General features: G+C 53.4%; 1 protein-coding gene across 1 annotated transcript in view; it reads left to right on the top strand.

Annotated features, from left to right (window-relative positions):
- Window positions 1-5,738: 5,738 nt before the first annotated feature.
- The window catches only part of LOC120041071 (papilin-like), a gene marked incomplete at both ends in the record, with an annotated part of 9,758 nt that continues 3,728 nt past the window's right edge, over window positions 5,739-11,768 (top strand). Inside the window, 4 exons of the mRNA XM_038986027.1 lie at window positions 5,739-5,943; window positions 8,762-8,938; window positions 9,402-9,552; window positions 9,797-9,877. Of these exons, the coding sequence (XP_038841955.1) occupies window positions 5,739-5,943; window positions 8,762-8,938; window positions 9,402-9,552; window positions 9,797-9,877 (614 nt within the window). The remainder of the gene's footprint in view (window positions 5,944-8,761; window positions 8,939-9,401; window positions 9,553-9,796; window positions 9,878-11,768) is intronic.

Here is an 11,768-nt window from a genome sequence, read left to right as displayed (position 1 = left end):
GGGCAGCAGCTACGTAGACAGTAGAGTGGGCAGCAGCTACGTAGGCAGTAGAGTGGTTAGCAGCTACGTAGGCAGTAGTGTGGGCAGCAGCTACGTAGGCAGTAGAGTGGGCAGCAGTTACGTAGGCATTAGAGTGGGCAGCAGCTACGTAGGCAGTAGAGTGGGCAGCAGCTAAATAGACAGTAGAGTGGGCAGCAGCTACGTAGACAGTAGAGTGGGCAGCAGCTACGTAGACAGTAGAGTTGGCAGCAGCTACGTAGGCAGTAGAGTGGGCAGCAGCTACGTAGACAGTAGAGTGGGCAGCAGCTACGTAGGCAGTAGAGTGGGCAGCAGCTACGTAGACAGTAGAGTGGGCAGCAGCTACGTAGACAGTAGAGTGGGCAGCAGCTACGTAGGCAGTATAGTGGGCAGCAGCTACGTAGGCAGTAGAGTGGGCAGCAGCTACGTAGGCAGTAGAGTGGGCAGCAGCTACGTAGGCAGTAGAGTGGGCAGCAGCTACGTAGACAGTAGAGTGGGCAGCAGCTACGTAGGCAGTAGAGTGAGCAGCAGCTACATAGGCAGTAGAGTGGGCAGCAGCTACGTAGACAGTAGAGTGGGCAGCAGCTAAATAGGCAGTAGAGTGGGCAGCAGCTACGTAGACAGTAGAGTGGGCAGCAGCTAAAAAGGCAGTAGAGTGGGCAGCAGCTACGTAGACAGTAGAGTGGGCAGCAGCTACGTAGACAGTAGAGTGGGCAGCAGCTAAATAGATAGTAGAGTGGGCAGCAGTTACGTAGGCAGTAGAGTGGGCAGCAGCTAAATAGGCAGTAGAGTGGGCAGCAGCTAAATAGACAGTAGAGTGGGCAGCAGCTACGTAGACAATAGAGTGGGCAGCAGCTACGTAGGCAGTAGAGTGGGCAGCAGCTACGTAGGCAGTAGAGTGGGCAGCAGCTACGTAGACAGTAGAGTGGGCAGCAGCTACGTAGGCAGTAGAGTGGGCAGCAGCTACGTAGACAGTAGAGTGGGCAGCAGCTACGTAGGCAGTAGAGTGGGCAGCAGCTACGTAGGCAGTAGAGTGGGCAGCAGTTACGTAGGCAGTAGAGTGGGCAGCAGCTAAATAGGCAGTAGAGTGAGCAGCAGCTAAGTAGGCAGTAGAGTGGGAAGCAGCTACGTAGGCAGTAGAGTGGGCAGCAGCTAAATAGACAGTAGAGTGGGCAGCAGCTACGTAGGTAGTAGAGTGGGCAGCAGCTACGTAGACAGTAGAGTGGGCAGCAGCTACGTAGACAGTAGAGTGGGCAGCAGCTACGTAGGCAGTAGAGTGGGCAGCAGCTACGTAGGCAGTAGTGTGGGCAGCAGCTACGTAGGCAGTAGAGTGGGCAGCAGTTACGTAGGCAGTAGAGTGGGCAGCAGCTAAATAGGCAGTAGAGTGGGCAGCAGCTAAATAGACAGTAGAGTGGGCAGCAGCTACGTAGGCAGTAGAGTGGGCAGCAGCTAAATAGACAGTAGAGTGGGCAGCAGCTACGTAGACAGTAGAGTGGGCAGCAGCTACGTAGACAGTAGAGTGGGCAGCAGCTACGTAGGCAGTAGAGTGGGCAGCAGCTACGTAGACAGTAGAGTGGGCAGCAGCTACGTAGACAGTAGAGTGGGCAGCAGCTACGTAGGCAGTATAGTGGGCAGCAGCTACGTAGGCAGTAGAGTGGGCAGCAGCTACGTAGGCAGTAGAGTGGGCAGCAGCTACGTAGGCAGTAGAGTGGGCAGCAGCTACGTAGACAGTAGAGTGGGCAGCAGCTACGTAGGCAGTAGAGTGGGCAGCAGCTACGTAGGCAGTAGAGTGGGCAGCAGCTACGTAGACAGTAGAGTGGGCAGCAGCTAAATAGGCAGTAGAGTGGGCAGCAGCTACGTAGACAGTAGAGTGGGCAGCAGCTAAATAGGCAGTAGAGTGGGCAGCAGCTACGTAGACAGTAGAGTGGGCAGCAGCTACGTAGACAGTAGAGTGGGCAGCAGCTACGTAGACAGTAGAGTGGGCAGCAGCTAAATAGATAGTAGAGTGGGCAGCAGTTACGTAGGCAGTAGAGTGGGCAGCAGCTAAATAGGCAGTAGAGTGGGCAGCAGCTAAATAGACAGTAGAGTGGGCAGCAGCTACGTAGACAATAGAGTGGGCAGCAGCTACGTAGACAGTAGAGTTGGCAGCAGCTACGTAGGCAGTAGAGTGGGCAGCAGCTACGTAGACAGTAGAGTGGGAAGCAGCTACGTAGGCAGTAGAGTGGGCAGCAGCTACGTAGACAGTAGAGTGGGCAGCAGCTACGTAGACAGTAGAGTGGGCAGCAGCTACGTAGGCAGTATAGTGGGCAGCAGCTACGTAGGCAGTAGAGTGGGCAGCAGCTACGTAGGCAGTAGAGTGGGCAGCAGCTACGTAGACAGTAGAGTGGGCAGCAGCTACGTAGGCAGTAGAGTGGGCAGCAGCTACGTAGACAGTAGAGTGGGCAGCAGCTACGTAGGCAGTAGAGTGGGCAGCAGCTACGTAGGCAGTAGAGTGGGCAGCAGTTACGTAGGCAGTAGAGTGGGCAGCAGCTAAATAGGCAGTAGAGTGAGCAGCAGCTAAGTAGGCAGTAGAGTGGGCAGCAGCTACGTAGGCAGTAGAGTGGGCAGCAGCTAAATAGACAGTAGAGTGGGCAGCAGCTACGTAGGTAGTAGAGTGGGCAGCAGCTACGTAGACAGTAGAGTGGGCAGCAGCTACGTAGACAGTAGAGTGGGCAGCAGCTACGTAGGCAGTAGAGTGGGCAGCAGCTACGTAGGCAGTAGTGTGGGCAGCAGCTACGTAGGCAGTAGAGTGGGCAGCAGTTACGTAGGCAGTAGAGTGGGCAGCAGCTAAATAGGCAGTAGAGTGGGCAGCAGCTAAATAGACAGTAGAGTGGGCAGCAGCTACGTAGGCAGTAGAGTGGGCAGCAGCTAAATAGGCAGTAGAGTGGGCAGCAGCTACGTAGACAGTAGAGTGGGCAGCAGCTACGTAGACAGTAGAGTGGGCAGCAGCTACGTAGACAGTAGAGTTGGCAGCAGCTACGTAGGCAGTAGAGTGGGCAGCAGCTACGTAGACAGTAGAGTGGGCAGCAGCTACGTAGGCAGTAGAGTGGGCAGCAGCTACGTAGACAGTAGAGTGGGCAGCAGCTACGTAGACAGTAGAGTGGGCAGCAGCTACGTAGGCAGTATAGTGGGCAGCAGCTACGTAGGCAGTAGAGTGGGCAGCAGCTACGTAGGCAGTAGAGTGGGCAGCAGCTACGTAGGCAGTAGAGTGGGCAGCAGCTACGTAGACAGTAGAGTGGGCAGCAGCTACGTAGGCAGTAGAGTGAGCAGCAGCTACGTAGGCAGTAGAGTGGGCAGCAGCTACGTAGACAGTAGAGTGGGCAGCAGCTACGTAGACAGTAGAGTGGGCAGCAGCTACGTAGACAGTAGAGTGGGCAGCAGCTACATAGGCAGTAGAGTGGGCAGCAGCTACGTAGACAGTAGAGTGGGCAGCAGCTAAATAGGCAGTAGAGTGGGCAGCAGCTAAATAGACAGTAGAGTGGGCAGCAGTTACGTAGACAGTAGAGTGGGCAGCAGCTACGTAGACAGTAGAGTGGGCAGCAGCTAAATAGGCAGTAGAGTGGGCAGCAGCTACGTAGACAGTAGAGTGGGCAGCAGCTATGTAGACAGTAGAGTGGGCAGCAGCTACGTAGACAGTAGAGTGGGCAGCAGCTAAATAGATAGTAGAGTGGGCAGCAGTTACGTAGGCAGTAGAGTGGGCAGCAGCTAAATAGGCAGTAGAGTGGGCAGCAGCTAAATAGACAGTAGAGTGGGCAGCAGCTACGTAGACAATAGAGTGGGCAGCAGCTACGTAGACAGTAGAGTTGGCAGCAGCTACGTAGGCAGTAGAGTGGGCAGCAGCTACGTAGACAGTAGAGTGGGCAGCAGCTACGTAGGCAGTAGAGTGGGCAGCAGCTACGTAGACAGTAGAGTGGGCAGCAGCTACGTAGACAGTAGAGTGGGCAGCAGCTACGTAGGCAGTATAGTGGGCAGCAGCTACGTAGGCAGTAGAGTGGGCAGCAGCTACGTAGGCAGTAGAGTGGGCAGCAGCTACGTAGATAGTAGAGTGGGCAGCAGCTACGTAGGCAGTAGAGTGAGCAGCAGCTACGTAGACAGTAGAGTGGGCAGCAGCTACGTAGACAGTAGAGTGGGCAGCAGCTACGTAGACAGTAGAGTGGGCAGCAGCTACGTAGACAGTAGAGTGGGCAGCAGCTACATAGGCAGTAGAGTGGGCAGCAGCTACGTAGACAGTAGAGTGGGCAGCAGCTACGTAGACAGTAGAGTGGGCAGCAGCTACGTAGACAGTAGAGTGGGCAGCAGCTAAATAGATAGTAGAGTGGGCAGCAGTTACGTAGGCAGTAGAGTGAGCAGCAGCTACGTAGGCAGTAGAGTGGGCAGCAGCTACGTAGACAGTAGAGTGGGCAGCAGCTACGTAGACAGTAGAGTGGGCAGCAGCTACGTAGACAGTAGAGTGGGCAGCAGCTACGTAGACAGTAGAGTGGGCAGCAGCTACGTAGACAGTAGAGTGGGCAGCAGCTACATAGGCAGTAGAGTGGGCAGCAGCTACGTAGACAGTAGAGTGGGCAGCAGCTAAATAGGCAGTAGAGTGGGCAGCAGCTAAATAGACAGTAGAGTGGGCAGCAGTTACGTAGACAGTAGAGTGGGTAGCAGCTACGTAGACAGTAGAGTGAGCAGCAGCTACGTAGGCAGTAGAGTGGGCAGCAGCTACGTAGACAGTAGAGTGGGCAGCAGCTACGTAGACAGTAGAGTGGGCAGCAGCTACGTAGACAGTAGAGTGGGCAGCAGCTACGTAGACAGTAGAGTGGGCAGAAGCTACGTAGACAGTAGAGTGGGCAGCAGCTAAATAGATAGTAGAGTGGGCAGCAGTTACGTAGACAGTAGAGTGGGCAGCAGCTAAATAGGCAGTGGAAAGAAATCTCCGTATCAATAGCCACTGCAGGTCGGGTTCCAGAAAATCTGCCACCCTGAATCACATGCAGCCACCCTGAATCACATGCAGCCACTCTGAATCACATGCAGCCTCTGAATCACATGCAGCCACTCTGAATCACATGCAGCCACTCTGAATCACATGCAGCCACCCTGAATCACATGCAGCCACTCTGAATCACATGCAGCCACCCTGAATCACATGCAGCCACCCTGAATCACATGCAGCCACTCTGAATCACATGCAGCCACTCTGAATCACATGCAGCCACTCTGAATCACATGCAGCCACCCTGAATCACATGCAGCCACTCTGAATCACATGCAGCCACCCTGAATCACATGCAGCCACTCTGAATCACATGCAGCCACCCTGAATCACATGCAGCCACCCTGAATCACATGCAGCCACTCTGAATCACATGCAGCCACCCTGAATCACATGCAGCCACTCTGAATCACATGCAGCCACTCTGAATCACATGCAGCCACTCTGAATCACATGCAGCCACTCTGAATCACATGCAGCCACTCTGAATCACATGCAGCCACTCTGAATCACATGCAGCCTCTGAATCACATGCAGCCACTCTGAATCACATGCAGCCACTCTGAATCACATGCAGCCTCTGAATCACATGCAGCCACTCTGAATCACATGCAGCCACTGAATCACATGCAGCCACTGAATCACATGCAGCCTCTGAATCACATGTAGTTATTAACTCCCGTCTCTCTGCTCCCCGTCCCAGCTGGACGACAGGTGAATGGAACGTGTGCTCTGTGTCGTGTGGCGGCGGCTCCCAGGTCCGCAATGTGCAGTGTGTCTCCCATGATGCATCAGGGCCCCGTGTGGTGGAGGACGCCGTCTGTGCAGCCTACGCCCTCGTCCCGCCCACCCTGCAGACCTGCAGCATGCAGCGGTGTGTCTCCTGGAGGGCCTCTGTCTGGAGTGCGGTAGGTACTGCAGTCAGAAGAGAGAGAGGGGTAGACCTGAGCGTGGTAGGTACTGCAGTCAGAAGAGAGAGAGGGGTAGACCTGAGCGTGGTAGGTACTGCAGTCAGAAGAGAGAGAGGGGTAGACCTGAGCGCGGTAGGTACTGCAGACAGAAGAGAGAGAGGGGTAGACCTGAGCGTGGTAGGTACTGCAGACAGAAGAGAGAGAGGGGTAGACCTGAGTGTGGTAGATACTGCAGACAGAAGAGAGAGAGGGGTAGACCTGAGCGCGGTAGGTACTGCAGACAGAAGAGAGAGAGGGGTAGACCTGAGTGTGGTAGATACTGCAGACAGAAGAGAGAGAGAGGGGTAGACCTGAGCGCGGTAGGTACTGCAGACAGAAGAGAGAGAGAGGGGTAGACCAGAGCGTGGTAGGTACTGCAGACAGAAGAGAGAGGGAGGGGTAGACCTGAGCGTGGTAGGTACTGCAGACAGAAGAGAGATGGAGGGGTAGACCTGAGCGTGGTAGGTACTGCAGACAGAAGAGAGAGAGGGGTAGACCTGAGCGTGGTAGGTACTGCAGACAGAAGAGAGAGGGAGGGGTAGACCTGAGCGTGGTAGGTACTGCAGACAGAAGAGAGAGAGGGGTAGACCAGAGCGTGGTAGGTACTGCAGACAGAAGAGAGAGAGGGGTAGACCTGAGCGTGGTAGGTACTGCAGACAGAAGAGAGAGAGGGGTAGACCTGAGTGTGGTAGGTACTGCAGACAGAAGAGAGAGAGGGTAGACCTGAGCGTGGTAGGTACTGCAGACAGAAGAGGGGTAGACCTGAGTGTGGTAGGTACTGCAGACAGAAGAGAGAGGGAGGGGTAGACCTGAGCGCGGTAGGTACTGCAGACAGAAGAGAGAGAGGGGTAGACCAGAGCGTGGTAGGTACTGCAGACAGAAGAGAGAGAGGGGTAGACCTGAGCGTGGTAGGTACTGCAGACAGAAGAGAGAGAGGGTAGACCTGAGCGTGGTAGGTACTGCAGACAGAAGAGGGGTAGACCTGAGTGTGGTAGGTACTGCAGACAGAAGAGGGGTAGACCTGAGTGTGGTAGGTACTGCAGTCAGAAGAGGGGTAGACCTGAACGTGGTAGGTACTGCAGTCAGAAGAAGGGTAGACCTGAGTGTGGTAGGTACTGCAGTCAGAAGAGAGAGAGGGGTAGACCTGAGCGTGGTAGGTACTGCAGTCAGAAGAAGGGTAGACCTGAGCGTGGTAGGTACTGCAGACAGAAGAGGGGTAGACCTGAGCGTGGTAGGTACTGCAGACAGAAGAGGGGTAGACCTGAGTGTGGTAGGTACTGCAGACAGAAGAGGGGTAGACCTGAGCGTGGTAGGTACTGCAGACAGAAGAGGGGTAGACCTGAGCGTGGTAGGTCCTGCAGTCAGAAGAGGAAGAGGGAGAGGGGTAGACCTGAGCGCGGTAGGTACTGCAGACAGAAGAGGGGGAGACCTGAGTGTGGTAGGTACTGCAGACAGAAGAGAGAGGGAGGGGTAGACCTGAGTGTGGTAGGTACTGCAGTCAGAAGAGGGGGAGACCTGAGTGTGGTAGGTACTGCAGTCAGAAGAGAGAGAGGGGTAGACCTGAGCGTGGTAGGTACTGCAGTCAGAAGAGGGGGAGACCTGAGTGTGGTAGGTACTGCAGTCAGAAGAGGGGTAGACCTGAGCGTGGTAGGTACTGCAGTCAGAAGAGAGAGAGGGGTAGACCTGAGCGCGGTAGGTACTGCAGACAGAAGAGAGAGAGGGGTAGACCTGAGTGCGGTAGGTACTGCAGACAAGAGGGGTAGACCTGAGCGTGGTAGGTACTGCAGTCAGAAGAGAGAGGGGTAGACCTGAGCGTGGTAGGTACTGCAGTCAGAAGAGGGGTAGACCTGAGCGTGGTAGGTACTGCAGACAGAAGAGGGGTTGACCTGAGTGTGGTAGGTACTGCAGTCAGAAGAGAGAGGGGTAGACCTGAGCATGGTAGGTACTGCATTCAGAACAGCGGTAGACCTGAGGTGCCAACTCTCCTTCCCCTTGGCCCTAATCCAGCGTTGCCCAAAATCGGTTTTGGTTTTTGCCCTAACACTACACAGCTGATTAAAAGAATCAAAGCTTGATGAAGAGTTGATTATTTGAATCAGCTGTCTAGTGGTAAGGCAAAAACAACTAAATGTGAACCCTTCGGGGTCCCCAGGACCGAGTTTGGGAAACGCTGCCCCAACCTTTTTGATGTTTGTAGATTTGTAAGGTGGAAGCTCCACCACTACACTCCAACGTGTCACGTCAGATGGCATCACTCCGACACAACGCTCGACCCTCAACCGATCTGTCTTGTACACGTGGAATTTAGATTCTGCTCATCCGCATAACGCTAGTTCCTAATTCTGAAAACCACAACGCTCTCGGGCAGCTATGACGATGGTTACTATGGAAAATCTCGTGCTAGTAGCCTGGTGCAAGGTTATTGGACTGGTCAAACGGTAGCTAGGTAGTTGGCCAGCTTGTTGCTGAAGTTGTAAGGCGCCAAAGTTGTGGGACTGTTCTCAGAAATCAGCACGTATCTGACTCTGACAGTTGGCACTGTGCCTCGCTACTTTGGAACATTTGGCCGACGCGATAACGTGAGATAACACACTGCTTCATACCTACTATCCAGATCTAGAAAAAGGATGAGAACCTAGTTTTATTTCTGGAGTAGTGATCAATCCCACTGTATGTTGTGTTCTCTGCAGTGCTCAGTTTTACTAGCTACACTGTATGTTGTGTTCTCTGCAGTGCTCAGTTTTACTAGCTACACTGTATGGTGTGTTCTCTGCAGTGCTCAGTGACATGTGGGACAGGCGATCAGTCCAGAGAGGTGATGTGTGTCGGAGCAGCATCAGTCCAGTTAGCAGACACCTCCTGCACCGCCTCACTCCGCCCTGTAGCCACCCAGCCCTGCTCCATGCCCGCGTGCCTACTGGCTGTCAGCTGGCACGTTGGAGACTGGGGACTGGTGAGTGGCACAGACACACACACACACACACACACACACACACACACACACACACACACACACACACACACACACACACACACACACACACTCACACTCACACTCATTCACTCATTCACTCACTCGCACACTCACTTACTCACTCACTCAAATGAACACTCTCCTCCTCTCCACTTCTCCTCTCCTCCCTCCTCCTCCTCTCCTCCTATCCTCCTCCTCTCCTCCTCCTCCTCCTCTCCTCCTCTCCTCCTCCTCTCTCCTCCTCCTCTCCTCCTCTCCTCCTTTCCACCTCTTCTCCTCTCCACCTCTCCTCCTCCTCTCTCCTCCACCTCTCCCCCTCTCTCCTCCTCTCTCCTCCTCCTCTCCTCCTCTCCTCCTCCTCTCTCCTCCACCTCTCCTCCTCTCTCCTCCTCCTCTCCTCCTCTCCTCTCCTCCTTTCTCCTACTTCCTCTCTCGTCTCCAGTGCTCTAAAAGCTGTGAGTCAGGTCTGCGTGAGCGCCAGGTGATGTGTTCTGACAGAGAGAGGAACCTGTACCCAGTGGAACACTGTAACTCGGTCCCCAAACCCCTCACATTGGAGACCTGCAACACACAGCCCTGCTACCACCCACAAGGTGAGACATGGTGTGTGTGTGTGTGTGTGTGTGTGTGTGTGTGTGTGTGTGTGTGTGTGTGTGTGTGTGTGTGCGTGTGCGCGTGTGTGTGCTGATTGTCGTCGAAATAGACATGAATCACAACCGTATAATCTACAGAACACATCTGTATTTCCGCGTCTCTTCTTGTTGTCCAGAGGTCCCCGGTGTGTATGTATATAATCTCAGCTATAAATATAAGTGTCTCTCTCCTGTTGTTGTCCAGTTGTCCCCAGTATGCAGGATCCCAGAGGACAAGGCAACACACAGCACGTCTTCATTCCTTACGTCCCCGATCACGCTACAGGTTTGTTCCTGACTCCATCTATCTTTCCAAGGCAACTTTCCCTTGACTTTCATACAGGTACACAATATATATACAAAAGTATGTGGACACCCATTCAAATGAGTGGATTCTGCTATTTCAGCCACACCCGTTGCAGACTGGTGTGTAAAATCGAGAACACTGCCATGCGATCTCCAAAAACAAATATTTGCAGTAGAATGGCCTTACTGAAGAAGAGCTAGGTGACTTTCGAACGAAGGCACCGTCATAGGATGCCACCTTTCCAGCAAGTCAGTTCGTAAAATTCCTTCCCTGTTAGAGCTGCCCCGGTCAACTGTAAGAGCTGTTATTGTGAAGTGGAAACGTCTAGGAGCAACAACGGCTCAGCCGTGAAGTGGTAGGCCACACAAGCTCACAGAACGGGACCGCCGAATGCTGAAACACTTAGGGTGTAGAAATCGTCTGTCCTCGGTTGCAACACTCACTACCGAGTTCCAAACTGCCTCTGGAAGCAACGTCAGCACAATAACTGTTTGTCGGGAGCTTCATGAGATGGGTTTCCATGGCCGAGCTGCCGCACACAAGCATAAGATCACCATGTGCAATGCCAAGCGTCGGCTGGAGTGGTGTAAAGCTCGCCCCCATTGGATTCTGGAGCAGTGGAAACTCGTTCTCTGTGTTGATGAATGACGCTTCACCATCTGGCAGTCTGACGGACAAATCTGGGTTTGGAGGATGCCAGGAGAACGCTACCTGCCCCAATTCATAGTGCCAACTGTAAAGTTTGGTGGAGGAGGAATAATGTCCTGTGGCTGTTATTCGTCATTTGGGCTAGGCCCCTTAGTTCTAGTGAAGGTAAATCTTAACGCTACAGCATACAATGACATTCTAGATGATTCTGTGCTTCCAACTTTGTGGCAACAGTTTTGGGAAGGCCATTTCCTGTTTCAGCATGACAATTCCAACGGGCACAAAGCGAGGTTCTTACAGAAATGGTTAGTCAAGATCTGTGTGGAAGAACTTGACTGGCCTGAACAGAGCCCTGACCTCAACCCCATCGAACACCTTTGGGATGAATTTGAAACGCCGACTGCGTGCCAGGCCTAAATCGCCCAACATCAGTGCCCGACCTCACTAATCCTCTTGTGGCTGAATGGAAGCAAGTCCCCACAGCAATGTTCCATCATCTAGTGGAAAGCCTTCCCAGAAGAGTGGAGGCTGTTATAGCAGCAATGTTCCAACATCTAGTGGAAAGCCTTCCCAGAAGAGTGGAGGCTGTTATAGCAGCAATGTTCCAACATCTAGTGGAAAGCCTTCCCAGAAGAGTAGAGACTGTTATAGCAGCAAAGGAGGGACCAACTCCATATTGATGCCCATGATTTTGGAATGAGATGTTGGACGAGCAGGTGTCCACATACTTTTGGTCATGTAGTGTACCTTGTGATATCTCAGGTCTTAATTTATCCATTCATTCCTTTAACTAGTTATTTTACCAAAAGCGTTGTAGGCTAACACATGCCGGTGGTTATGTACTGTGACTACCAGTCTCGGCTGTCCCATTTACTCTACTCTGCTCACCTAAACCACTCTATACTCTGGTGCTAGTGTCCTGTCCAGGGAATGACCTTGTACATCAAACTGCCTCACACTACAGAATCAGGAGAGGTTCCTGCCCTATGGGCCGTTCTGGCTGCCTCACACTACAGAATCAGGAGAGGCTCCTGCCCTATGGGCCGTTCTGGCTGCCTCACGCTACAGAATCAGGAGAGGCTCCTGCCCTATGGGCCGTTCTGGCTGCCTCACACTACAGAATCAGGAGAGGCTCCTGCCCTATGGGCCGTTCTGGCTGCCTCACACTACAGAATCAGGAGAGGCTCCTGCCCTATGGGCCGTTCTGGCTGCCTCACACTAC

This window comes from Salvelinus namaycush, unplaced genomic scaffold (assembly GCF_016432855.1).
Source record: "Salvelinus namaycush isolate Seneca unplaced genomic scaffold, SaNama_1.0 Scaffold4009, whole genome shotgun sequence".
In the NCBI taxonomy this organism is placed as follows: domain Eukaryota; kingdom Metazoa; phylum Chordata; class Actinopteri; order Salmoniformes; family Salmonidae; genus Salvelinus; species Salvelinus namaycush.
The sequence above is the reverse complement of the archived record's forward strand: the minus strand, read 5'-3'. Positions and strand labels throughout refer to the sequence as shown.